Source organism: Rhamphochromis longiceps, linkage group LG4 (genome assembly GCF_057381845.1).
Source record: "Rhamphochromis longiceps isolate RC_006_pf linkage group LG4, R_longiceps_female_GT1.1, whole genome shotgun sequence".
NCBI lineage: Eukaryota > Metazoa > Chordata > Actinopteri > Cichliformes > Cichlidae > Rhamphochromis > Rhamphochromis longiceps.
In genome coordinates this window covers 37172731-37200414 of record NC_140560.1, presented here as the reverse complement: position 1 = coordinate 37200414, position 27684 = coordinate 37172731, and the positions used below count along the sequence as shown (strand labels likewise).

General features: G+C 45.5%; 3 protein-coding genes across 3 annotated transcripts; all 3 read left to right on the top strand.

Moving 5' to 3' along the window:
- Nucleotides 1-3847, top strand: sgf29 (SAGA complex associated factor 29). The gene is made up of 10 exons (XM_085404877.1): nucleotides 1-85; nucleotides 518-591; nucleotides 674-749; nucleotides 825-897; nucleotides 1305-1369; nucleotides 1457-1586; nucleotides 1948-2094; nucleotides 2180-2215; nucleotides 2771-2933; nucleotides 3450-3847. Exons 2-10 carry the CDS (start codon nucleotides 526-528, stop codon nucleotides 3564-3566), a joined length of 873 nt encoding a protein of 290 aa, XP_085261003.1. The 5' UTR covers nucleotides 1-85; nucleotides 518-525; the 3' UTR covers nucleotides 3567-3847.
- A 1832-nt stretch (nucleotides 3848-5679) lies between these two features.
- Nucleotides 5680-12439, top strand: nfatc2ip (nuclear factor of activated T cells 2 interacting protein). Its single transcript, XM_085404876.1, has 9 exons — nucleotides 5680-5737; nucleotides 8448-8546; nucleotides 9741-9801; nucleotides 9881-9998; nucleotides 10088-10168; nucleotides 10256-10496; nucleotides 10714-10858; nucleotides 11464-11579; nucleotides 11663-12439. Exons 1-9 carry the CDS (start codon nucleotides 5726-5728, stop codon nucleotides 11822-11824), a joined length of 1035 nt encoding a protein of 344 aa, XP_085261002.1. The 5' UTR covers nucleotides 5680-5725; the 3' UTR covers nucleotides 11825-12439.
- A 479-nt stretch (nucleotides 12440-12918) lies between these two features.
- Nucleotides 12919-22919, top strand: spns1 (SPNS lysolipid transporter 1, lysophospholipid). Its single transcript, XM_085404875.1, has 13 exons — nucleotides 12919-13143; nucleotides 16867-17085; nucleotides 17258-17323; nucleotides 18658-18794; nucleotides 18876-19027; nucleotides 19375-19441; nucleotides 19530-19672; nucleotides 20647-20799; nucleotides 20912-21101; nucleotides 21330-21395; nucleotides 21605-21703; nucleotides 21813-21981; nucleotides 22087-22919. The coding sequence occupies exons 2-13, from the start codon at nucleotides 16875-16877 to the stop codon at nucleotides 22152-22154; spliced, it is 1521 nt and encodes a 506-aa protein (XP_085261001.1). The 5' UTR covers nucleotides 12919-13143; nucleotides 16867-16874; the 3' UTR covers nucleotides 22155-22919.
- Nucleotides 22920-27684: the final 4765 nt, after the last annotated feature.

Here is a 27684-nt window from a genome sequence, read left to right as displayed (position 1 = left end):
ACACGATTAGTACCAAAGAAGAAGAACAGAAGGCCAGTACCTGCGGTTCCTGAGTTGAGCGCAAATAATAGAAGAAAGCAGCTCGGTGAGGAGGTTTGGGAGCTGGTTTTGAGGGAAATATGACGCTTATTCCGATCATTGATCTATCTGAGTTGAATATATATTGCTAATGGTTTTCTTTAATCCGATTTTTGGCGTTACGAAGCATTTCCGAGCCGTTTTTGTCTGTAGCGAACTTTACACCAAACCCCGTTCAGAAATCTTTTATTTAAGACATCCCGTGTTTTCCAGAAAACACCCAACACACATAGAGCACGACTTCAGTTATGTTACATACGAGTATTGATTCGGAACTTTATATCCAGTATGTTATGACCGCGGTGATCGAAATGTTCAGACTATTTGTGCTTTGTGAAGTGTTCACCGTCATTAAAACCGCCTTAAAGTAGACGTTTTTTAAATGAGGTTTTGTATGTTGTAACTAAGCGCTGCTGTTTGATGCTCCACATCCTCACAGGTTAAATCATGTCCGCTGACCCCAAGATTGCGGAGCTGCTCACTGAGCTCCACCAGCTCATCAAGCAGACACAGGTCAGTATTGATCCGCTTCCTTTGTGATTGATCAGGTCAAGCTTTGATCACATCCTAATTACCTGCACTCGGCCCGCTTCAGGAGGAGAGGTCACGCAGTGAACACAACCTGCTCAACATCCAGAAAACGCACGAGAGGATGCAGACTGAGAACAAGAGTGAGTGTCAGCAGCTTTGAGCACATGTGCTGAATTTGTCGTGTGGTCCTAAACGTGGACGTGTGTCTCCTGCAGCTTCTCCGTACTACCGCACCAAGCTGAGGGGGCTCTACACCACGGCCAAGGCAGACGCTGAGGCGGAGTGCAGGTGAGAGGCCACTGAGCATGACCTTTAACCTTTAAATATCATGGTGATCTCACTTATATGTTATACAGGAGACTTCCAGTCTCAAGCTTGTTACTGTTTTGTTTAAATAAAGGTTATACAAATGAAAAAATAAAGGGGGACAGATGCATGAACACCATGACTGAAGCGCAATAAGCAGTAATTTCCTCTGAGTACAGACTGAGACTCTGTTGGAGCCTTTTTAATGACATCATGTGACCAGTAATATGGCTGCTGTGAGGTCACTGCACGAACAGGCGGCCCAACAACCTGAGCTCGGGTTTCCGTTCATGTCGCCTTTCTAGCCTGTTCGTTTTCACATTTCTACTAAGAGTGAGTGAAAATCACCTTTTTCTTCTTCTTTTGTGTCTTTTCCTTCCGCCTCTCAGCATTCTGCGTCACGCCCTCGATAAGATCGCAGAAATCAAGTCTTTGCTGGAGGAGCGGCGGATAGGTGCGTGTCCGGTATTCGGCCTCTCACATCTGCAGCTGGACTTCCTGTTTCATGTGACACAAAACTCACCTGTCTGTCTGTCTGCAGCTGCAAAGATGGCGGGCGTTTACAGCGACAGTGACCCTCCCAGGAAGACGATGAGGCGTGGCGTCCTCATGACGCTCCTCCAGCAGTCGGCCATGACACTTCCTCTGTGGATCGGGAAGCCGGGGGAGAGGTAGGTGGTACTGCCCCAACGCCGGTGGCCACAATATTGGGCTCTAGTGACGTCCCCACAGCGCCATGGAAACACCTCAGATGGTGTTAAAGAGCAGCTTTGTGTCCTCGCCCAGGCTTCCTGTGAGGTCACGTCTTTATTTCAGGCTTTTATGCGTTTCTTTCACCATCACGTTAAACGGTGGTGGTGAGGCATCTTCTCTTTAAAAACGAGGACGTCACGTTTATCCACCGAGTGTCTCTTCTGTTCCCGCCATGAGCAGCGAGCGGCACCGGCTTGTCGGTAGCTTGTACCCGATGCTCAGGTGTGCTCCGGCTGACTTTCTGAGGTAGCATCTTCTCTGTGACTCCTCCCTCTCCAGCCCTCCTCCTCTGTGCGGGGCGACCCCTGCGAGCAGTGACTACGTAGCCAAACAGGGAGACAAGGTGGCGGCGAGGGTGAAGAGCGTGGAGGGCGACGAGCAGTGGATCCTGGCTGAGGTGGTCAGCTACAACCATTCCACCAACAAGTAAGAACACGTGACCGTTTGTGGCGACGCCTGCGTGGTGTAATGCGATCATCAGCCTCTGACGCCTCCTCTGCTCCCCCTGCAGGTACGAAGTGGACGACATCGACGAGGAGGGCAAAGAGTGAGTTCCTCTTCGTTATGTTCTCTGACAGGAACAACGTGAAGGGCTTTCACGTTGAAGCTCGGACCGCAGCGAGGCTTTGTGAGCGAGGCCGAGTACGACTCCCAGCTTTAGCCAGAAGCAAGTGTTTATAGGATTTTACATCTGCTCTGGTTCTTCGTCTCTTCTCAGTGTTTTCCTCCTCCCGCTTTTCCTCGTCGTCTTTCTTCTTAGAGTCGTTCTCGTGCTGCAGATTTTTGTCCCTTCGCCTGTTTTTCGTGGACTTTCCTCCATTTTCAGTTTCCATCATTATTCAGATCAGTGTACAGACGTTAAAATCAGAGGCTGGTTTATATGGGACGGTTTAAACCTGATTGCCACGCCTCTGACTCATTCATGAATGCAGTGATTGTGGGCGGGGCTTGTATGTTTCAGCGCGCGAAACGTGTGTTGATCTTGTCACAGAGGAGTAAACTGTGCCGGGTCTGTGGGAGAATCTCAGCAGCTTGTTCTCTAAAAGTGACAAATCTGCTCCTCCTTCTTCTTCTTCTTCTTCTTTGTTTTCTGAGCGAGCAGGCGGCACATGCTGAGCAGACGGCGGATCATCCCTCTGCCGCAGTGGAAAGCCAACCCGGAGACGGACCCCGAGGCGCTGTTCAGTAAGGACCAGCTGGTGCTGGCCCTTTACCCTCAGACCACCTGCTTCTACCGAGCGCTCATCCACACGCCGCCGCACAGGGTGAGGTTTTATTTTGACAGGCGCGTCTGTGACGGGTCAGCCTCGGCTCAGGGAACGCCGATTAATAAAAGTCTTTTCATGTTTTATCCTCTGAGTTTATTCTGTGTAACGTTTATTCCAGAGTCGTTATAGCTTCTGCATAGACTGTAGATAAAAGATGCACGTGGCCACTGTCACGTCATCCTCTGGTTTCCAAACATTCGTGTTTTTGTTACTGTGACGTTGGCTTTTGGCGTCAGAAGTGATGGCGCGCCGACTTAGAGCCAAAGCTGATCAGCAGCTCGCCGCGGAGGAGGGTGGGGGCCGAAAACCACTGGGTGATGTCACAGACACTGCTTCCATCTTCTCTGTACAGTCTGTGGGGATTGACTCATTATAGGAGCCTCTAGTGGACATCAGAGGAACTGCAGCTGCTTCAGCCGCAGAGACAGAAACTGTGACTGAGAGCTGTTAATAAAGTGTGTGTGTGTGTGTGTGTGTGTGTGTGTGTGTGTGTGTGTGTGCGTGTGTGTGCAGCCTCAGGACGATTACTCGGTGCTGTTTGAGGACACGTCGTACCCTGACGGTTACTCACCGCCGCTCAACGTGGCCCAGCGCTACGTGGTCGCCTGCAAAGAGAACAAGAAGAAGTGAGCGGCGGCGGTGGGACCAAACGTCCATGTTTATAAGAACACGTGTTCCTCAGTCTGATGCATGTATCCCTGGGACTGATGTTGTTTCTTGTCAGCTCTCATCAGAGTGGGATTTGTATTGATCAGCTGATCAGATGTTGAACAGCAGGAAGCACTCGAGGAAGAAGAAAAAAACGTTTTTTTAATTTATTTTCAGGAAGTAAAAAAAACTCATTCATGTTTTATTCAAACTGTTTTGTTTTTTTACGTGTTCGTGTTTGTTGTTTAAAAAAACTGTGCACAGGTTTGTGTCCACGTCTCTTCTCTTTGTGTAAAACTGAGCATGACTCCAAAGTACAGACGCACAGGAAGTCGGTGAAACACACGACTCTCGTTTGAAACTAAAAGCTGTGACACGTGGAAACGTGATCTGCACGAGGAGCAGAAGCAGGGTACAGGTCCTGGGGTCACCGTCCTCGGGTCATGCTTGGACTTCCAGCTGTGTTTACTTGAAGGTTAAAAGAAAACCAGGTGCTTCAGTCAGATTAATACACGACAATCAATAGAATCAGAATATTCGTCCCTAAGTAAATTATGTGGGTTACAGTTGCTCCAGGACAGCAACAGACTGAACTGTTTAAACCATACAATATGTTCAGAGTTTACAAATTTAACAGAGAGATGACATAAAGCTTTATTAGTCCCACATGTTGGTCACTGCCAAAAATATTGTGGCCAAGTTTAAGAGCAGCAAGAGTTCAGAAAAACAATAAGTTAAAAATAGAATAACGTGCTACACAACAAGAGTAAAATGCTTTGTCATAGTAGGAAAAATTGCACATCAGGGAGACAGCTACAACTGTGTGAGTCTGCACAGGTGTGGTCATCTGCAGAGACCGACAGCAGCTGGAAGGAAAGACCTGTGAAATCTCCGTCCCACATCGTGGGTGCAGCAGATGAAGGAGCTGCTCAGGGTGTAACTGTGCATTAGTTGTACAGGGAGATGGCCACAGGCAGGAATGACTTCCTGTGTCATTCAGTGGTGCATTATGGGTAATCTCAGTCTCTCACTGAACGTGCTCCTGTGGCTAGCCAGCACGTCACGGAGTGGGTGGGAGGTGTTATCCAACATTGTCTTTGTCTTAGACAGCACCAGCCTCTCCGACACCACCCTAAGGAAGTCCAGCTCCGTCCCCACAACATGACTGGCCTTGAGGATCAGTTTATTCAGTCTGTGGGGGTCTGCGACCCTCAACCTGCTGCCCCAGCATGCAGCAGCATAGAGGATCGCACTGACCGTAACAAAAAATCCTGAGAATTGTCAGACAGATGTTAAATGACCTCAGCCGCTTCAGAAAATAGAGCCGAGTCTGGCCCTTCCTGTAAAGTGCAGTGGTGTTTTTAACCCAGTGTATGTGTACTCTGAGGTATTTATAGTCCTCCACATGAAGAAAGTTCTTTTAATGTGCTCCTGGCAGCACGAGGAGCCCACGCACGTGCTCCTCTCTTTATTTATTTTAATGAAGCATCTGAAACATCACACAAACTGTCAGTGTGCAGTTTGGAGGACGACAATCTCCAGCTTTGTTTTCATTCACACTGATCTCAGGAACGTAGTGTTTCCATTTCATATATTACCAGATATTAATGAGATTTTGTTGTATTTGTTATTTTTGTGATATTAAAATATTATATGAATTTCTCTTAAATTCACAGCTTGTTTTATAAGTTTGTCCATGTTTAAATGAAGTGTTTTTAATTCTAGTAAACTCACCTGTTTGTTTTTTCCACATAAATTCCATACTCTAAAGTACTTTAATTTGATCTTGTTCTTATAAGTTTGGGAATTTTTCTTATAATCCTTCAATTTTCAACCTTTTTTCCTCAAAAATATATTTTTGCTAGTTTTTTTTTGTTCTTGTAAACTGGACACTTGTTTTTCTCTGCAGAAAGCAGATTTTTCTTTAAGTTTTTTCTCCGAAATTCCAAATAACCTTGAAAATACTGAAACTGGTTCCCTAGTTTTTCCTTCAGTGTGTCTGATATCAGTTGTTGTTAGTTTGCATCTACAAGTTTTACAGTTACGGATCCACTAGAGTCCTTGAAGGCAGCACTGCCGCTACTGAGGCAGAATATCCCACAGTCCGTGAATGTTGCGGCGCCCCGCGGAAAGAAACAAACATGGCGGAAGCGGTGAGTGGGTGACAGGTCTGCTGGTGCTTTTTTAGTGATGAAACGTTACTGAAATCATGAATGTTGTGTTTAATTAGAAGGTTAGGGGCCTCCTGATTAGACCTACAGGAAGACGGAGGTGAGCAGCTTTGGCGGAAAGTCCGTTTAAATCGACTAACTGTGCGTTAGCGCGACGTTAGCTAACCTTAATCAGAGCGCTTCAAAATAAAAGTCAGGTATAGTTTCGCTTTCTTGTTTCTGCCGATGGCGTTAAGACAACAGAAAAACTGCGCCGAGGATCGCTGAAAGCTTTTTGCGAGGTTAAACTACAACCCAGCTCTGCTTTTAAACAAATGTAATCACTTTTAAACTTCTTGTTGATGTTTGGTTTGTTTTGGGGTCAGTTACGCAAAACAACAGACGGTGCACTAGACAGGGGGAAATACCAGTACAGGCAGGTGGAGAGTAGCGCGAGGGGGAAGAAGCTTTAACGTGGTTTGAAGACGGAGGAGGCCGAGGTGAAGATGTTGGACAGCAGGGACAGGATCAGAAACGAGTCCATCAGAGTAGTGATGGGTCGTTCGCGAACGAAATGGCTCTTAGAGCCGGCTCTTTGACGTGAACGACGCGAGCCGGCTCCTTATCGCGAGCCGGCTCCTTATCGCGAGCCGTCACGTGGGTTTTGTTTTTGTTTTTTTTCTCTCAGCCTCTCTCTCTCTCTCTCTCTCTCGCACTTTTTTTCCGCTTCACTCTGCACGCGAGCCTTGTGCTTTACGCTGGGCAGAGGGGGGAGGGGCGGTAGTTACACTCAGTAGCACAGGAACAGAGCGGGAGAGAGAGAAAGAGAGGCAGGGACAACAACATTAGAAAGGTATAGTAATCATCCACAACTATTTTCGGTTGCAGATGATAAAGGATTGAGAAAGTTTATTCATGCAGGTCCATATGACAGAGAATATGCATGTTCTTTTAGTTTTCATATTATAATTTATATTTAATTGTGTTGTGGTTTGCAGTGTTTTGTGTTCTTTTCACTTTAAATTTGTGAAAGGAAAAAGCTGAAAATTTAAATAGTTAAAACTTGAAATGTGAATAGTTGATTTTTGTATTATATGATTTATTTATTACATTTTATGTGGAGTGAATAAATAAAAGTATATTTACGGTGGCCCCTAGAGACAAAGCACATACAAACTTCAAATCACGTACGAACTCTGAAGCATGTACAAACTCCAAAACACGTAAAAACACGTACAAACTCCAAAACACGTACAAACTCCAAAACACGTAAAAACACGTACAAACTCCGAAGCACGTAAAAACTCAGAAGCACATAAAAACTCAGAAGCACATAAAAACTCAAAACACGTACAAAAGACAACAGAAGTGCTCCAGGATGCTGGGCGCAGTGTTGAGCCTTTGTTATCTTGTGGCTACACAAGCCAGCAAGTACCAACGACCGGATTTGGTGTGTGGTAATAACAGGTAAATGAACTTTTTTTAAATTATTTGAATATATACATGAGTGCCTGTGTATAAATACACAAACAATACACACATGCTTTCAATTGTGTAATTTAAGTGATCTAGTAGCTCTGCTTTGGAAGTTCAGTTCATGCTAGAAATGTGTTTTGGAGTTTGTACGTGTTTTGTCTCTAGGGGCCACCGCATATATTTATATATAAACATATATAAATAAAACCACTTTTTACGTTAGTAATTCCTTTTGTGCATAATTTTATATTATTGTTAATAATAAATTAATTAAAGCAACAAAACAACCTGAAGAGCCGGTTTGGAGCCGAAAGAGCCGGCTCTTTTTAGTGAGCCGAACCGAAAGAGCCGGATCTCTAAAAAGAGCCGGAAATCCCATCACTACATCAGAGGGACAGCTCAGAGTCAGGGAGGCTGAGATGGTCTGAGCATGTGCGGAGGATGACGATGGAGCTGCAGGGCTGGAGTGACAGAGGAGTGTGCTGGGATAGGAGGAGGCACATGAGCTGCTGTGGTGATCTCTGCAGGGAGCAGCAGGAAGATTCACTTTTAAACTCAGTACTGTGACATTTCTGTGTGAACTTTGGGGCTTTGAGGAACACATGCTTTCACATGCCACTTTATTAGATACATCTGTGATATTTAATTAAAGCAGAAGAATCAAACACTTTTATCAGAGGAACCTGGCGTGATGGTGGTGGAGGTGTTTAAAGTCAGCAAAGTGTTTTTAAGCAGGGTTGACTGCTGAGCCTGAGCATGCTGCTCCCACTGAGCACTGAAGTTAAACTTTAAATAAAGCTCTTTTTACTAACGGTGTTTTTTAGCTTTAGTTAACTGTAGTAACGTTGGTTCAAGTGGTTCTGGTCGTCCATCTTCTTCGTCTTATCCGGGGCCGGGTCGCGGGGGCAGCAGCCTAAGCAGAGGAGCCTGGACTTCCCACCTCCCCAGCCACCTTCTCCAACTTGTCCGGGGGAACAGCCGAGAGATATAGTGTGTCCTGGGTCTGCCCCGGGACTACTCCTGGCTGGTTTTGTCTAGTGTAGACTTTATGTTTGTATCTTAGTTAACAAAAATATTTTGTTGACATCTAGTTTTATTCGTAGTTTAGTTTTAGTTAACTATAACCCCAGTCCTGTGCTGCCTTACGTTATAGAAGTGTTCCTAATATTTTGCCCCCTGGTGTCTGTTGAAGGCGTCTCGTGCTGGACGTTTCTCTTACTTCCGTCTCTGTTCTCAGGTTCACAGCAGCGACGTTCCACTCCCAAAGCCACCGCCAAAGCGCCGACGCATCCTCGACCCGTCAGCCATTGTCCCCGTGCCCATCTACTCCAACAAGGTAAGGAGCCAATAAGAGCCATGGAAGCTTGTTTGGATTAAAGTGAGCCGGACAACATGGACCAAGAATCATACATCACACTGTATCTCTGAGCTTCAGCTGTCAGACTTCAGAGGAGCTGGATTCTGTCAGAAGAAACTCAGTAAAATACATTATGTGGGGTGATATGGTACTACAAGGTCATTAAGATAAGATGGGGCCTGATTATTTAAGACCTTGTATGTGAGGAGCAGGATTTTGAATTCTGGATTTAACAGGAAGCCAAAACAGGAGAAATCTGCTCTCTCTTTCTAGTCCCTGTCAGGACTCTTGCTGCAGCATTTTGGATCAGCTGAAGGCTTTTCAGGGAGTTTTTTGGACATCCTGATAATAATGAATTACAGTCGTCCAGTCTGGAAGTAATAAATGCATGAACTAGTTTTTCAGCGTCACTCTGAGACAGGATATTTCTAACTTTAGAGATGTTGCACAAATGGAAGAACGCAGTCTTACATATTTGTTTAATATGTGCGTTGAAGGACATGTCCTGGTCAAACATGACTCCAAGGTTCCTCACAGCGTTACTGGAGGCCAAGGTAATGCCATCCAGAGTAAGAATCTGCTTAGATACCATATTTCTAAGCTTTTCAGGGCCGAGTACAATAACCTCAGTTTGATCTGAATTAAGAAGCAGAAAGTTAGCGGCCATCCAGGTCTTTATGTCTTTAAGACATTCCTGCAGTTTAACTCATTGGTGTGTGTTATCTGGCTTCATGGACAGATAGAGCTGGGTGTCATCTGCATAGCAGTGTAAATGTATGCTATGTCTTCTAATGATGCTGCCTAAGGGAAGCATGTATAATGTAAACAGAATTGGTCCTAGCACTGAACCCTGTGGAACTCCATAATTAACCTCAGTGTGTGAAGAGGACTCTCCATTTACATGCACAAACTGGAGTCTATTAGATAGCTATGATACTTTAATCTATCAGCTGTTCTTGTGATTTTCCTCTGTGAGTCAAATTGAATTGAAAAACATGTAAAAAAAAATTGTACATATATATAAATGACGTGTCATGCATTCCTCAGACATTAAGCTGTGATTCACTGCAGTGCTGTGTCCCTTCAGTGGGAGGGGCTTAAATACATCTTCATGCAACATCAACCTGTATCACATGAACTAGATTGTCCTGATCCTGTGTTTTGTGTCTGCAGGTGAAGAGCAGTCTGCAGCTGAAGCCGACGGCAGCGCTGCTCACTGAAAAGACCGAAACAGGTAACAGCTGACGCGCTTTTATCCACGCTCAGAGGAGCGGGTGATTTTCTGGCTTTAACCACTTCCTGTCTGTGAGCAGATGACGACGCAGACGACAGTTTGTTGTTGGAGTTTTCATCTCGAACCGAGCCGGTGCATTTCGTCACCCTCAGCGACTCCGAAGATGAACACGTGCAGAAGAAGGCGGAGCAGCGGCCGTGAGTCAGAACCCGCATCGTGCCCGAGCTTCCGAACTTTAAGCCGAGTTTAGTTTGAATTCGTTGCTGAGCCTCTTGCTTTATTTCAGAGACGCCGTGCGCTGTCCGTCCCCTCCTCCTCCAGAGAGTCCCGTACAGAAACAGTCCAGGGCGATGAAACAGAAGCTCAGGTGAGTCCGCGTGTGTGCTTCCTGTTTCGTTCTCCAGACACATCCGCTAAAGATCAGCGCTGGCTTTGTTTTTGTTTCCCGCCTCAGTGAGATCGACCGGAAGCTCCGGGCGGTGAGCTCCCTCCTCTCTCCAGAGCCTCAGGGCGGCCTGTCGAGACGGCGCCGAGGTCCTCCCATGTCACATCCTGAGTATGTGCGCGTGGACGACGATGAGGACGATGACGTCATCATCATGAGCCCGGAGCCGGAGTCAGAGAGCTCCTCAGTGCGAGAGATCCCGCTTAAGATCCGCTGCAGGACTGAGATCCACAAGATCCCGGTGCTGTCGGTACGTACAGGTAACAGCAGCGCAGGTTAATAAAAGGCCACTGTGCCGCGTTTCAGCAGGTGTGTTAAGCTCCGCCTCCACAGCAGTCAGAGTCACATTGATTGAGAAGTACTGACCCGGGGACCAGACACCCAACCCAGAGGATTATGGGCCCTTTTAACGTAATGTATGTTTAAGCATCCTGTCAGTTATTGATTGATTGATTTTCTTTTTTTAGTCGACGCCTTTAAGCGATGTGGTGACGCAGCTGTCTGTCATCCTAAATGTCCCGCCTCCTCGCCTCCTGCTGCTGAGGGAGGAAGAGGAGCTGCCGACGAGCGCCACCATCAGCGAGCTCGGCCTCGGCATCGCCGACATTATAGGTGAGTCCCAAACGCAAAGAGCCCCTGTTTGCAGTTTGTCCTCCGCACGGCGTCACCGTGGATTTTAAACAAACGCTCAACAAGATCCGAGGTCGATTCCACGGGTTCAACTGGTAGTTGTTGTATTTGCTGTTCACTGAAACTCTCAACGTGAGGTCCAGAGAGATGCTGGTGAAGGTGGGGGAGGTCATCATCAGGGTGAAGGACCAAAACAAGCCAATCAAACGGTACGAGAGACCAAATCACCAATCAGAACAGAGCGAACGCACCGAGCAGCTCAGCAACAGTAAAAGACCAGAAAACATTTAAAGTGCAGGAGGACAGAAAAACTGCTTCAGAGGTGTAACCACCTCCATCAGCGACACAATAACAGCTCCCACCGTCCTGAAGCTGTCTTGGTGTGCAGCTCGGTGATAATAAAGATTAACTGGCTCACTGTGTTGAGCAGGGGACTCTTATGTTGAAAGGGTTCTGCCCAGCACCGTTTCCTGTGTGTGGCCAGAGGGTGATATCAGACAAAGAAGGATTATTTTGAACTGTGATTCATGTGAAGCTGCTCTGATGGAGTCCCAGAGTGCAAAATGTTTTCTTCTTTGTGTGTTCAGAGTGTGTGGTCATGGCGGCGGAGGATGGAAGCCAGTCAGACGGTGATGGCAGCATCATCACTGTGAGGCTGCAGAGCAAAGACAGAGACTCTTCTCAGGAGTTCTCTCTGCACAGAGTTCGTACCTCCTCCTTCTCCTTGTTTCTCACAGCAGGGCGTTAACGCCGATGATGTAATGACGCCGTCTGTTTGTTCCTCAGGAGGCGCCGCTGAGGTCCATCTTCTTCCAGTACGTGTCCAAGATGTCTAACAAGGATCAGAAGAAAGTGCGCTTCCATTTCGACGGCTCCAAAGTGACGGGCAGCCAGACGCCGGCGCAGCTCGACATGGAGGACGGTGACATCATCGAAGTCTGGGTCTGAGTCGCCCACTTCAGCTCTACGGTTTATTTAAGCGTCACTGCGATCATTTCAGAGGTCACTTTATTGTCAGGTGCTGACGATGGGACACGGACAAAATGACAGCAAAATCCAAGCGCACCAATCAGGTCTTTAACCTTTCTGTGTCCACACTGAAGCCACTTCCTGTTTTTGTTTGTGAGTATTATTTTTATGAAAATCAAATAAAAGCAAAACAAGCTGACCTCACATTATTTGCATGAGTGAGGTCATGATGAAAAACCTCCACCTGTAAAGGGCAAGAACATGGCCGCCCTGGAGGCTCAATGTGAATGTGGAAGAGTACTGTAAATAAAAGATGGACACAGTTGGTCCTGAAAGGTGACGTTTACAGTGTTTGATGAAATGTGAAGGAAATGACCTGTTGGCTTTTTTGGACGTGATGATGTCGGTGACCGTGTAGGAACAAACAAATCCGGTCACAGACTCACTGCCCTACAGTCGCTGGCACCGTGGCAACCACCGGTCACTAAGGAAAAAAGTGTATCCCCCAACTGGTCGGCAAAAACCTCGCGATTGCTTCAGTTGCTAGCATGTTGCTGCGGTTCACCCTTTAAAGTAAAAGGTGTGTCAGAAAATGACCAATTTATGAGAATTTCTTTATTTTCTTTCACAAAAGAGAACGAAAAGCCAAGTTTAGCAAAAGCTTTTTTATGTCTGCATTAAAGTCACCATTTCATTATTAAAAGTGTAATTTTTTTAAAGGGAAGTTTTGCCAACAAAAAAAGTTCAATTTTATTATTATTATTATTTAAATTCACTATTTAAGAAATGTTTGTTTTTATTTCGGTTTTATGAGAAATAAAGTTACCAAAAACAAATCCTGATTTAAAACATGAAAGCGGACATAAGCAGCCTCCGCCCAGTTTTACTGTTAAAAAAATAGTGTTTCTATCAGCGGGTGGAGGGGGACCCACTCTGCGTCACTTCACGGTTGGAGATAAATCCACGGAACGTTACTGAACCACTATCAGCTTCTCCACCCACTCACATCACGGCTGATCGCGGGATTGATTCTGTCACGTGAATTTCGGTAAGCGGGTCATGGCGTCATGTGAGCGGAAGTGGCCGTCAGAGGTGTCATGGCGCCGGGAAAGAAGCTTCTGTCCTGGAGCGTCGGGCTTTAAACGCTTCGTTGGCGTTAACGTCTCTAACCCGGCGCACGGCTCGTATTTCTGTTTGACGGCGTCAGGATGGAGTCTGTCACGAGCTCTTAGCTTTGTGAGAGGAAGTGAAGATTTGGAGCAAAGAAGAAGAAGCGCCAGCCTGACTCATCCTCACAGGTAAACAACAACAGCGGGCCCACAGACCTGGGGCCCGTTCTTCGTACCTCGCTAAGTAAGTTAGCCGGATTTGACTGTTGACGATTTCGCGTGATCCTGGATCGTTCGGTTCTTCGAAGCCCATCCGGGACTTGCTGTCATAGCAACAGAGCCGTAAGCGTAAACCTGCTCGGGAGCAGGTTTACTTTATGTAAACAGGATTAGATCGCGGCCACTCAGGTATTTCCGCTTCATGTATACGAAAGCAACAGCGATATTCCACCACTGTTGTACCATAAATAAATAACATCAATGTAACTAAAGACAATGCAGCACTTGATCCTTTTATTGATGTCACACAGATACATACAGGTCATTTCCTAAAAAAGGGAAATGTACTATTAACATTCTATTCCATGTATTTGATTATTACAGATGTAATTCATATTTCAGAGTAGCAATTGTAAATTACTTCGTGTAATCAAGATGAGAGACCACGGCTATAAAAGCGAAGGTGGATTTGGGAAGCCTGTCGCAGCCATGTCCTGTCCATATACGCGAGCCACCCATTGCGGAAGGTGCAAGATTGATAAGGAGAGTCCTCAGAATTCAGCGTATATTGCGGGACAGACAGGATCCTTTAGCTCAGCGCGACAGTGTGCTCATAGAGAGATATCGATTTTCCCGTGAGGATATTATTCACTTAACCAACTTGTTGACGAGGGGGTGCAGGACCACCACCTGTCTTTTTTTGCTCTGCCCTTTTCTTGGTTGCTGTTATAAACAAACAAACAGATTATTTCAGGGTCTCTGTCCAAGAGACGAAAAGCAATATAAGTGATCAATATTACCATTCTGTAGAATATTCTTATATTTCACTTTTACCTGTTCCCATGTTCTAGTGGGTCCTGTTGTGGCTCTAATGTGAAAGGGGATATAATATAACATAATGTAATATAATATAATGTAATATAATATTGGATAATATAGTGTAATATAATAAATCTACCCTACCGCCTACTGGTGTTGGCCAGAGGGGCCGATGGCGCGATATGGCAGCCTCGCTTCTGTCAGTCTGCCCCAGGGCAGCTGTGGCTACAACTGTAGCTGCCTCCACCAGTGTGTGAATGTGAGAGTGAATGAATAGTGGCATTGTAAAGCGCTTTGGGTGCCTTGAAGAGCGCTATATAAATCCAATATATTATTATTATTATTATTAAATTACTTACGAGTTTGATTTGTCAGCAACTTTCTGCCAGCCCTCTCTCCTTGCTTTTGCAGCCTTTGCAGTGTTCCCTTGCGTTTTAATTAGACTGAAACTCCTGAAATCCCTCACTCAAGAGTTCTTGCTCTGCTGCCGAAAAATACCGAGCGCGCTCCTTCGACATTTTCGCCGACCAATCAAAGGGTTGCCGATCAATGTTTCTACTATCGATGCGTAGCCCCTGTTGGGCCACCCAGTGATCTCACATTACTTCATCCAGCTATACTAATCGTCAACAACAGGTGTGTTCGGGGAACCGGAATAGCGAGCTCAGAGTTAGCGCGATGATTTGATCTTGGATGTGTCATTTGATCTTGGATGTAGTAAGCGACGTACGAAGAACGGGCCCCTGCTCTGCAGAGGTCCATTTAAAAAACAGTGAATTTAGGGTGGCTTTGATTTTTCCTTATCGGAGATAATTAGATTTTACTGCTCCTGACTCGTTTATCAGCGCTGACCGCTCGGTGATTTACTTAAAGAAGCCTTCAAGAACTTATCATTTAATCTCCGCTAAAACAAAACGCGTTTAAAAATGTAATCAAATGTTAACCGAATTTATCAGCAGAGGTTTAAAATGTGCTCTGAAAAATCTCAGCTGATAAAAAAGTAACATAAAAGGGTTTTTTTGCATGTTCTTTGGGCGATCGTGGTTCAAGAGTTGGGAGTTCGTCTTGTAATCGGAAGGTTGCCGGTTCGAGCCCCGGCTCGGACAGTCTCGGTCGTTGTGTCCTTGGGCAAGACACTTCACCCGTTGCCTACTGGTGGTGGTCAGAGGGCCCGGTGGCGCCAGTGTCCGGCAGCCTCGCCTCTGTCAGTGCGCCCCAGGGTGGCTGTGGCTACAATGTAGCTGCCATCACCAGTGTGTGGATGGGTGGATGACTGGATGTGTAAAGCGCTTTGGGGTCCTTAGGGACTAGTAAAGCGCTATACAAATACAGGCCATTTACCATTTTACCATTGGTGTTCGGGCTTTGCTGCGCTGCCTGGCTGTACCTACATTTCCTAACTCTGTAATAAAAGAGCCGAATTTAACGCAGCACGCATTAAAAGGTATTAAACCACATTTCAGGTCAATATCATTAACTGTTATTATCTTTGATGGCAGAACAAACACAGCTGTGATGATTACGAAGCGAGTTTTAAGACCTTTAATCTTCTTTGAGCCTTTTAAAAGTTAAAGTTCCTAATTGGGAACACGTTGAATGGAGATCGGAGCACAGTTTAAACACACTTTAAACATTAATATTGAATTTATGTCAAGATTCCTGAGAACGTGTTGAAGCTGAATGACGTTTATTAGCAAAATAGAAAAAGTGTGAGACATTTGAATGGAGTTTGGTGCTGTGCTCGCTCTCCTCTCCTTTAACCTCGTCAGCTGCTGCCTTGTTCAAATAGCCTTTTGTTGACTTGTGCACGAGTGCAGAGCAACAGCAGCACCCTGGTATTGATGAGGATCCAATCATCCACTGATCAATAAGATGAGCAAAGGGTCACCTGGACATGTCTTATCTTTATTGGAGTCACTTAACAGGAGCACTTCCTTCTGTATGAAAGCAAAACATCAGCCTGAATCAAATATGAGCTCATTTAAGAGCAGTAAGGATGGACGACTGGTGCTGAACAGAGTCCAGGGTGGTGGACTGTTTCAGTTTATTTGCATGTAATCATAGTCATAAAGCCAGCATTCAGTTCCACTCCTCTGATGTCCAAGTGCCTTTATTTGAGCAGAGGGAGAGATGGACCCCCTCAGAGTCGCACTTTTAATTCAATAAAGTCAAAACAAAAAGAAAAGAGCGGCAGAGCGTTTGATGTTCACCGTGTCAGCAGATTGTGCTCGTGTAGAGCGTCACATGGCCGCGGTTTCACTCGGTCAGCTTCTCCTTTCTCCGCTTCTTCCTCTTCTCCTGCCTTCATCCTCGGAGCTCCTGCAGAGCTTTCTGCTGCCGGAGCAGGTTTGCGAGTACGGCGTCATGTGTTCACCCGGAAGTTTCAAGAACCTCACCAGTAGATAAACTGGATTTTCCAGCCACTTTTCAGCGTTCACCTCCTCTGCATGTGGAAACATGAACACCACCATTTACACAAACTTCACATGGTTTCACCTTCTTTGAAGACGCGTTTGCACTTTTAGGCTTCATACACATATTAACTGTATCCATGTAGTTCTGCTCTGTGAGCAGTATAACTGCCAACGAAGGAAGAACATCGCGTTCGACGAGCTGTTCATGGAAAGCAAACATTTCACACTCGCTGTTGCGTGACTTTGTCACTTCCTGCTGTCTGCTGCAGGTGAGTGATGTCTCGATATCAGTTTGGAGTCACACCTGTTTGAGCGATCCTGCTAACAAACGGACTGAACCACCGGTAGAAGGAGGATTTAGTGAAGCGTCCGTCTGGCAGAGGACCCAGAACGGGGCCCTGTGGCCCCCGCGGGTCAGTGCGACCGATCAGTGAGTAATAACTATCTGATCTCTCTCCAGCGGCGGCCATGTCTCGAGGCGAGCCGATGTCGGACTCTGCTCCGTTCTTCTCCTCTGACAGCGAGGCGGAAGGTCCGGAGGATCAGGGCACCGCGACGGCCAATCAGCAGCCAGATGAGGAGTCGCCCAGCGGGGTGTCCAGAGGCCGGGCGTTGGTGATCGTCTTCGTCCTCTGCTACATCAACCTGCTCAACTACATGGACAGGTTCACCGTGGCAGGTACGCTGCTGCCGGGGACGTTTGTTCACATTCACGTGAGCGATGCGTGCGAAGATTCACGTGTTGGTCCAATGCATGCGTGGAAGTTATTTCTGTAACACCTGCTTCTGATGCCAGAGGTGCAGGTGAGTGAAATATGAGTGAAGTAAATGACGTTTGTTTTGTCCACCAGGTGTTCTCCCTGACATAGAGCACTACTTTGGGATCAGCGACACAGAGTCTGGCTTACTTCAAACAGGTAAGGAGGAGAACTCCACCCCCTCATCATGTAGCAGGACTTATGTTTCATGAAAAGAAAGTTTTCTTTCCATTTTCAGCACAAATGTTGCTGCAGACAAACACGATGAGCTGCTAATGGTTATGGTCACGTGTTACTTGACTGAGCGTCAGACTAAAGAATTTGTGCCCGTTGTAGTGACGGCTGTTTTTAGAGAACCGGCTCTTCAGGTTGTTTTGTTGCTTTAATTAATTTATTAACAACAACAATATAAAATTATGCACAAAAGGAATTATAATGTAAAAAAAAAAGTGGTTTTATTTATATATGTTTATATATAAATATATGCGGTGGCCCCTAGAGACAAAACACATACAAACTCCAAAACACATTTCTAGCATGAACTGAACTTCAAAGCAGAGCTACTAGATCACTTAAATGACACAATTGAAAGCATGTGTGTATTGTTTGTGTATTTATACACAGGCACTCATATATATATTCAAATAATTTAAAAAAGATTGTTCATGTACCTGTTACTACCACACACCAAATCCAGTCGTTGGTACTTGCTGGCTTGTGTAGCCTCTAGGTAACAAAAGCTCAACACTGCCCCCTAGCATCCTGGAGCACTGCTGTTGTGTTTTGTACGTGTTTTGTAGGGGCCACCGTAAATATACTTTTATTTATTCACTCCACATAAAATGTAATAAATAAATCATATAATACAAAAACCAACTATTTAAAATTTCAGCTTTTTCCTTTTACAAATTTAAAGTGAAACAACACAAAACACTGCAAACCACAACACAATTAAATATAAATTATAATATGAAAACAAAAAGAAGATGCACATTCTCTGTCATATGGACCTGCATGAATAAACTTTCTGAATCCTTTATCATCCACAGCTGAAAATAGTTGTGGATGATTACTATACCTTTCTAATGTGACCTTGTTGTCCCTGCTCTCTCTCTCCCTCCCGCTCTGTTCCTGTGCTACTGTGAGTGTAACTACCGCCCCGCCCCCCTCTGCCCAGCGCAAAGCACAAGGCTCGCGTGCAGAAAAAAGTGAGAGAGAGAGAGAAAAAAAAAAACCCGCTCGCGTCGTTCACTTCAGAGAGTTGGCGACCGACACATGTCTGGCACGTTGGTAGAAGTGGTCTTCATGTTGGAACCATAAACGAACCTAAATACAAACCTTCTCGAGTGCACCTGTGCTGTGGGACAGGGTTTTCCTGTCTCACAGTTACTGGTAAATACTGACTGCAGTCACATGACCACAGGTGCTCTTTGGTCACGTTTTCAGGTGTTTCACTTCCTGACTCCAGCTCTCACCTTTGTGCTTCCTTCCAGTTTTTATCTGCAGCTACATGTTCCTGGCTCCTGTGTTTGGTTACTTGGGCGACAGGTACAACAGGAAGTACATCATGAGCGGCGGCATAACGTTCTGGTCGCTGGTGACGCTCGCCAGCTCCTACACGCCCAAAGAGGTGAGATAAATGTTTGAACTCAGGAGGAAAACTTTTGTGAAGGTTTGAATGTCCACAAACGCACGTGTTCTCCTGCCGCAGCACTTCTGGGCGCTGCTGCTGACTCGAGGCCTGGTCGGCGTCGGCGAGGCCAGCTACTCCACCATCGCCCCGACCATCATCGCCGACCTCTACGTGAAGAGCAAGAGGACCAACATGCTCTCCATCTTTTATTTTGCCATCCCTGTCGGCAGGTAGCTGCAGACGTGTTAACGATGATCCAGAAAGTGAAAACTCAAAATTCTAACTAAATTAAATAATTAAATATTTATATTATTGGTGTTTATTAAATCGCACCTGAAAAATCCATGTCATTAAACTTCCCTCGCAGTCTTTGTTACTACATTTACTATTATTAATCATTATTATTGATATGATTAAATATTCAGTGTTCTGTTTGTATCGTTCCACAATTTTTGCTTTAAAAGTGACTAAAAATAAAAATATTTATGTGGTTAGCATGAATGAACTTCCTGGGAGTTTTCATTGTCACACAGGAAGTGCGAATAGCTGACCTCTCTTTGTCTCCTCCTCCCGTCAGCGGTCTCGGCTACATCGTCGGCTCGCAGGTCAGCAGCAGGGCGAAGGACTGGCACTGGGCGCTGCGGGTGAGCCAGGCAAACATCTGCTGCAGCTGTGTGGTCTCCTGCTGTTTCCCCCAGCTGATGAGCGTTTGCGTTGTCCTTCCTCCTTCAGGTGACTCCGGGTTTGGGGCTGATCGCTGTGCTGCTGCTGCTGTTTGTGGTGAAGGAGCCGAAACGAGGAGCCGTCGAGGCCCGACCCGAGAATCGCCTGCACCAGACCAGCTGGCTCGCCGACCTGCGCGATCTCAGCAAGAAGTAGGTCACCGCTATTCTCAGAAGACGCTCTGGCCTCAGCTTATTTCTAGGCTCAGAATATAAAGTCGCGTTCGACAGAATCTCCATCACTGATCACATCGTCTCCATCCATCAGTCAGAAACATGCATGCATGCTGCAGTGAGCTGCGGTCTCGTCCTGATGGGAGAGGAAGGTTCTGGTCTGCTGTTCGTGGGCTAAACAAGGACACAGCCAGCTCGTTTCAGTAATGACCGACTCAAACTACCAAGCGCAAATGACCGGGTCAAAAATGAGCAAACGCGATGAGGGCCTGAGTAATTGTGTAATTGCAGGTTTTAAATATGCGGTTCCCTCTGAACACAGCGTGGCAGCTCAGGCCAAGGGAAGCCAGCTGAGTCACGTTTCTGATAGGAGGGTGAAGCCTTCGGTTAGAGGGCGGAGGAGCTGTTCTCCGGGTCAATCTGACGGGTCGGCTTATAAACCTGAAGTCTGAGCAGCTTTTAGGTTCCCATCAGATCTCGACCCTGTGAACAGACGCCTGTGGGCAACATCCACGACTACTCCCAGTGAACAACACGATCCTACGTTACATTTCTTCATGGCGCATAACGGACTGAATACTGAGACTCTGAAACAAAAGAGTGATATCTGACGTGTGCGCTGCTGAGGAAAAGCACACAGATGCTGTTGTGCACACTCACCCACTCACTGGGTTTAATAACGGGACTCTGCTCCCTCTGACGGGCCGCGTCCAGCTTGGTTCTGGTTTCGTCACAGTGCTGTAATACTGGGATATGAGGATGAGGACTCAGTGAAGGGTTAGAGGGCAGAGGAAGAGCTTTGCTGTCACGTTCACACGATGATTCACTTAAATACTCTCCTCCCCCCAAAACAGCCGAGCTCACGCCGTTCTGTCACGGCGTCTCTTTGGTAAAGCCATGCCGTGGTTTTAATGCTTTGACTTTCAGCTGGTTTCCATCTCTCTCCTCCGCAGCCGCAGCTTCATGTTGTCCACGTTCGGCTTCACGGCTGTGGCGTTTGTGACGGGCTCTCTGGCTCTCTGGGCGCCAACGTTCCTCTTCAGGGCGGCCGTCTTCAACGGGGAGAGGGCTCCCTGCATGGAGGCTCATTGCGAGTCCTCAGACAGGTAAACGTGACTCTACACCTGAGGTGGGCGGGGCGGGCGGTTACTTGTTAAATTCGACCTCGATGGAGGAATGCAGCATCCTGATGGTTTGGGGGTTTTTTTTCTCCTCAAGTCTGATTTTTGGGGCCATCACCTGTGTCACCGGCGTGCTGGGTGTGGCCAGCGGCGTGCAGGTGAGCCGACAGCTGAGGAAGAAGACGGCCCGAGCCGACCCGCTGGTCTGTGCCGCCGGTCTGCTCCTCTGTGCACCGTTCCTCTACCTCGCCATCATGTTCGCCCAGGCGAGCACCGTCGCAACATATGTGAGTCCTGCATAGAATCGCAGCCACCCGTCCACGCACCTGTCCACGCACCCGTCACCATTTAACGTCCAGCCTCCATACATGCATCCATCTGAGCAGTCAGAGGGTCGTGGGAGGTGTCAGTGTTTGAGTTTCAGCATTAATCACGACACAAAGATGGCTGACACACCTTTAGAACAGCTCCACCTGCTGGTTGTTCGTTGATATCTTTTCTGTTCGTCCCTCCAGGTCTTCATTTTCTTCGGGGAGACGTTCCTGTCCATGAACTGGGCCATCGTGGCGGATATTCTTCTGGTGAGAGATGTCTCCTGTTGGACTCGAACGCGAACTTCCTGATTACTCACAGATAGCTCGTGATGGTGACATGAAAAAATAAAAATAATTGAAAGCAACCAAATGAATTTGATTACAGCTAAATGTGATTGGCTGATGCAGAATCTAAAATGCAGAATTTACAATATTAAAGAAAGTGAAGACGACGAGTGATTCTCCGTCTGTTTCAGTACGTAGTCGTCCCCACTCGACGCTCCACAGCCGAGGCTCTGCAGATCGTCGTGTCTCACCTGCTGGGAGACGCAGGAAGTCCCTACCTGATAGGAGTGGTACGTACACACACACACACACACACACACACACACACACACAGGCTGTTGTTGCTGACTGATGATCGACGTCCATCTTGAACATTGGCCCCTCCTCTTCCTGTGTCAGATCTCCGACTCTCTGAGGAAGAACGACTCCTTCCTGTGGCAGTTTCGGTCTCTGCAGTTCTCCATGCTGCTCTGCGCCTTTGTGGCTGTGGTGGGCGGAGCTTTCTTCCTCGGGACCGCAGTCTACATCGAAAGAGACCGCGAGCGAGCCGAGAACTACGCCCCCACAGGTGAGACGCCCCTGTGTGTTGTGCTCGCAGCTGATTGGAGGTGAAATTGTGACATCATTTCTGCCGTGACTCCTAACACTTGTCGTGTTTGTTTGTTTTTAACAGATGAGCCGATCGTGGTGCCGAAAAGCGGGCGCTCCACTCGGGTTCCGGTGTCCAGCGTCCTGATCTGAGGAACCTGGCGGAGGTTCTTCGCCACCTGCGGCTGGTTGTGTCTCACCTGTCGGTGTCGCAGACTCTCTGCCGTGCAGAAACGCTTCAGGACACTTTTTATTTTTGCAGATTTGATTACTTTTTATAACCTTTTCTGCCAGGAAGCGTGTTCTTCAGCTCGCCTCTCGGCTCGGCGGCCACGTTTCAGAGCGCGTATGGCGTCGAGACTCGACCGAAGCTGCTCCGTGGACTTTACTGACCCCGCTGTCATCACTCAGCAGCTGATCTGTGATCAGCCCGGAGGCAGAAAGACGGATGACGTCGTGCTCTCGCGTCTTTCCAGCAGAAGCTTCGTTAATCACTTTGATAAGCGCGTTTGAGCTGTTTTAGTTAGAACACTAACTCTCTCCTGTTTCCTTCAGCGCCTTGACCGTTTCACCTCTCATGGTTTTAAAGAGCCTCTATTTGAATCCCACGTCGGCCCCCGACCCCAGGCCTGACCCCTGACCTCTGACCCCATCCCTGGACACTGTAAACATGTAATTTTAAATTTTTTTGAAATGTTTTTATTACATTTTCCTTCCAACATGACTGACACATGAAAACTGTCCGTGGCGACTCTGACTCCATGGTTACGGTTGTCGTCCCCCCCCCGAGGAAACGGCTTTTCACTGAATGTTAACCTCGAATAATTTTTCTGAACTTTTCTGAATTATTAAAGGAAAATGAACCTGCTGTTTGTGTGTGTTTACAATGGAAATGTTTATGATCACAGCTGTGCGTCGACGTTCTCATAATTCATTTAACAATCAATAATCTAGCAAAAGCATATCCTAACTATCATTCATATATATATATGATTTTTTTTTAATTTACAATAAAAATGATAAATATTTGTGTCAAATATTTAAAATCCACGATAATAAAGAAGGTTTAGATAAATAAAAACAATATTTGTATATTACTCTTAAATTAAAATAATTTTATATTAATCAACTACTACAGTCATTATTTTATTAAATACTTTGTGTTAAATATAGCAGCTTTACTTACATTATTGTTGAATTAAATATTAAAACTGATCAATATGTTAGAATGAATTTTAAAAAGTATCAAATTAGCTAAATGCTAAATTTTATTTGATATAATATCAAAAGTGGAAAAAATGTTTTGTTTTGACCAAAACAATCAAAACGAGTTTTTATATTTTTTTTGTAACATTTATAAAAACATCTTTATCAAAGTTGAAATAAATTTCTGTGATGTCACAAAATGACCAGAAATATGTTTTAAATTTGATTTTTGACTCTTGACTTTGTATTACAAAGTTTTGTCGTTCAGCTGTTTACAACAAAATATTATTGATTTAATTTTGCATCCTCCACCATGACGTGGAGGATGCTACAGGAAACAGTCGATGGTGCCGTTATCGTACAGACGGGCTGACGCGGTGAGCCGGGCTCACGCAGGTAACCCGACACGCCCACCGCCGCCTGATGTCTGTGTAGGACGGTTTCTGGCTGGATGCAGTAACTTTGCTTCTTTCTTTGACAACATAGTTTTATCAGCTTCTCTGTTTAAAAACTTGGAGCTTCACGTGGAGAAATCCACAGAGGATCATGATGTGACTGTGGATTTCACCTCTGATCACAAGGTTCATAAAAATGTTTATTAACTGTTTAGACTTTTATTCAATTCAATTTTATTTATACAGCGCCAAATCATAACAACGGGCACTTTATATTGTAAGGTCGACCCTACAATAATACATACAGAGAAAAACCCATCAATCATATGAGCAGCACTTTGGCGACAGTGGGAAGGAAAAACTCCCTTTTAACAGGAAGAAACCTCCGGCAGAACCAGGCTCAGGGAGGGGCGGGGCCATCTGCTGCAACCAGCTGGGGGTGAGGGGAGGACCTACGGCCTACGTCTATTGCAGCATAACTAAGGGAGGATTCAGGGTCACCTGGTCCAGCCCTAACTATATGCTTTAGCAAAAAGGAAAGTTTTAAGCCTGATCTTGAAAGTAGAGATAGTGTCTGTCTCCTGAATCCAAACTGGAAGCTGGTTCCACAGAAGATGGGCCTGAAAACTGAAGGCTCTGCCTCCCATTCTACTTTTAAATACTCTAGGAACAACAAGTAGGCCTGCAGAGCGAGAGCGAAGTGCTCTAATAGGGTGATATGGTACTACAAGGTCATTAAGATAAGATGGGGCCTGATTATTTAAGACCTTTTATGTGAGGAGCAGGATTTTGAATTCTGGATTTAACAGGAAGCCAAAACAGGAGAAATCTGCTCTCTTTCTAGTCCCTGTCAGGACTCTTGCTGCAGCATTTTGGATCAGCTGAAGGCTTTTCAGGGAGTTTTTAGGACTTCCTGATAATAATGAATTACAGTCGTCCAGCCTGGAAGTAATAAATGCATGAACTAGTTTTTCAGCGTCACTCTGAGACAGGATATTTCTAACTTTAGAGATGTTGCACAAATGGAAGAACGCAGTCTTACATATTTGTTTAATATGTGCGTTGAAGGACATGTCCTGGTCAAACATGACTCCAAGGTTCCTCACAGCGTTACTGGAGGCCAAGGTAATGCCATCCAGAGTAAGAATCTGGTTAGATACCATATTTCTAAGCTTTTCAGGGCCGAGTACAATAACCTCAGTTTGATCTGAATTAAGAAGCAGAAAGTTAGTGGCCATCCAGGTCTTTATGTCTTTAAGACATTCCTGCAGTTTAACTCATTGGTGTGTGTTATCTGGCTTCATGGACAGATAGAGCTGGGTGTCATCTGCATAGCAGTGTAAATGTATGCTATGTCTTCTAATGATGCTGCCTAAGGGAAGCATGTATAATGAAGGAGATTAGGAATCTGGAGAACTGGTGCCAGAGGAACAACCTCCTTCTAAACGTCAGTAAGACAAAGGAGCTGATAGTGGACTTCAGCACTAAGCAGGAGAGGAACTACCAGACCCCCGTCATCAACGAGTGCCCAGTGGAGAGAGTGGACAGCTTCAAATACCTCGGAGTTCACATCACGCAGGACCTGTCATGGTCCTGTCACATCAACACCGTGGTGAAAAAGGCCCGACAGCGTCTCTACCACCTCAGACGCTTGAGAGACTTCCAACTGCCCTCCAAGGTGCTCAGGAACTTTTACTCCTGCACCATAGAGAGCATCCTGACGGGAAACATCTTAACCTGGTTCGGGAACAGCACCATGCAGGACAGACGAGCTCTACAGAGGGTTGTGCGGTCAGCTGAGCGCACCATCCGCTCCGAGCTCCCTGACCTGCACTCAATCTACAGCAGGCGCTGCTGGACCAAGGCCAGGAAGATGGTGAAGGACCTCAGCCATCCCAACAACAGACTGTTCTCTCTGCTGAGGTCAGGAAAGCGATTCCGCTCCCTGAAGACCAACACAGAGAGACTGAGGAGGAGCTTCTTCCCGCAGGCGATACGGTCTCTCAATCACACCACCACACAGTACTGACCCACACATATGGTTCTTAGACACACACTGGACATTCTGGACATTGTCTTCACTTAAATCACTTTAAGCATATTTGCACTGCAGAAGACATAATGTGGATTGCACAACACTGGTCACTACATTCTTCATTTCCAGTTAATACTTGTACAGCTGCTGTTATTGTGTATATAATATTTATATTTCTTCATACATTCTTATATAGTTTTATACTGTGTATTGTGTATTTTGTTGTACAGTTATTTTATTTTCAACTTTAATTTATATATTTTATCTTATTCCTTCCTAGTTAAATTTACCCTTTTTAATTTTTCATATTTATTTCTTATTCATAGCCTTTTCTTTTTTTCTTTAGGTCACGAGCAGTTGTCCAAGCATTTCACTGCATATCGTACTGTGTATGACTGTGTACGTGACAAATAAAAATTGAATTTGAATTTGAAATGTGAACAGAATTGGTCCTAGCACTGAACCCTGTGGAACTCCATAATTAGCCTCAGTGTGTGAAGAGGACTCTCCATTTACATGCACAAACTGGAGTCTATTAGATAGATATGATACAAACCACTGCAGTGCAGTACCTGTAATACCTACAGCATGTTCTAATCGCTCTAATAGGATATTATGGTCGACAGTATCGAACGCTGCACTGAGGTCTAGCAGGACAAGCACAGAGATGAGTCCACTGTCAGAGGCCATAAGAAGATCATTTGTAACCTTCACTAAAGCTGTTTCTGTGCTGTGATGAGCTCTGAAACCTGACTGAAACTCTTCAAATAAACCTCTGCAGATGATCTGTTAGCTGTTTGACAACTACTCTTTCAAGGATGTTTGATATAAAGGAAGGTTGGAGATTGGCCTATAATTAGCTAAGACTGCTGGGTCTAGAGATGCTTTTTGAGTAAAGGTTTAACTACAGCCAGCTTGAAGGCCTGTGGTACATAGCCGATTATTAGAGATAGGTTGATCATATTTAAGATCGAAGAATTAATTAATGGCAGGACTTCTTTGAGCAGTTTTGTAGGAATGGGGTCTAAAAGACACGTTGATGGTTTGGAGGAAGTAATTATTGAAGTTAACTCAGAAAGATCAATTGGAGAAAAAGAGTCTAACTTAACATCAATGGTACTAAGAGTAGCTGTAGATAATATTACATCTGTGGGATGATTATTGGTAATTTTTTCTCTAATGATAAAAATGTTATTTGTGAAGAAGTTCATGAAGTCATTACTAGTTAACGTTAAAGGGATGGTTGGCTCAACAGAGCTCTGACTGTTTGTCAGCCTGGCTACAGAGCTGAAGAGAAACCTGGGGTTGTTCTTATTTTCTTCAATCAGTGATGAATAGTAAGATGTTCTGGCTTTGCGGAGGGCTTTCTTATAAAGCAGCAAACTATTTCTCCAGGCTAAATGATGATCCTCTAAATTTGTGACACGCCATTTCCTCTCCAGCTTACGAGTCATCTGCTTTAGGCTACGTGTTTGAGAATTATACCACGGAGTCAGGTACTTCTGATTAGAGACCTTAGTTTTCACTGGAGCTACAGTATCCAGAGTCGTACGTAGTGAGGAGGTGAAATTATTAACAAGATGATCGACCTCTGTTGGGGTAGCGTTCAGATAGCTGCTCTATGTTGGTACAGGGCATTGAAGATGATAACAGTGGGTGGATTATATTCTTAAACTTAGTTACAGCGCTTTCAGAAAGACATCTACTGTGATAAAGTCTACTCTCCACCGCTGTGTAATCAATTATTGTAAATGTAAATGTTATCAGGAAATGATCAGACAGGAGAGGGTTTTCAGGAAACACTGTTAAATGTTCCGTTTCTATGCCATATGTTAAAACAAGATCTAGAGTGTGATTAAAGTAGTGGGTGGGTTCTTTTACATTTTGAGAGAAGCCAATTGAGTCTAATAACAGATTAAATGCCATGTTGAGGCTGTCATTTTTAGCATCTACATGGATGTTAAAATCACCCACAATAATTATTTTATCTGAGCTCAGAACTAAATTAGATATAAAGTCTGAGAAATCAGACAGAAACTCTGTGTAA

Coding starts and splice junctions, on each gene's coding strand:
- nfatc2ip (XM_085404876.1), top strand. Junction 9,999..10,087: donor AAGAAGGCGGAGCAGCGGCC/GTGAGTCAGAAC, acceptor GCTTTATTTCAG/AGACGCCGTGCGCTGTCCGT. Junction 10,169..10,255: donor GCGATGAAACAGAAGCTCAG/GTGAGTCCGCGT, acceptor TTCCCGCCTCAG/TGAGATCGACCGGAAGCTCC.
- sgf29 (XM_085404877.1), top strand. CDS start 526: ATGTCCGCTGACCCCAAGATTGCGGAGCTGCTCACTGAGCTCCACCAG. Junction 592..673: donor AGCTCATCAAGCAGACACAG/GTCAGTATTGAT, acceptor GGCCCGCTTCAG/GAGGAGAGGTCACGCAGTGA. Junction 2,216..2,770: donor ATCGACGAGGAGGGCAAAGA/GTGAGTTCCTCT, acceptor CTGAGCGAGCAG/GCGGCACATGCTGAGCAGAC.
- spns1 (XM_085404875.1), top strand. CDS start 16,875: ATGTCTCGAGGCGAGCCGATGTCGGACTCTGCTCCGTTCTTCTCCTCT. Junction 17,086..17,257: donor GGACAGGTTCACCGTGGCAG/GTACGCTGCTGC, acceptor TTTGTCCACCAG/GTGTTCTCCCTGACATAGAG. Junction 21,982..22,086: donor CGAGAACTACGCCCCCACAG/GTGAGACGCCCC, acceptor TGTTTTTAACAG/ATGAGCCGATCGTGGTGCCG.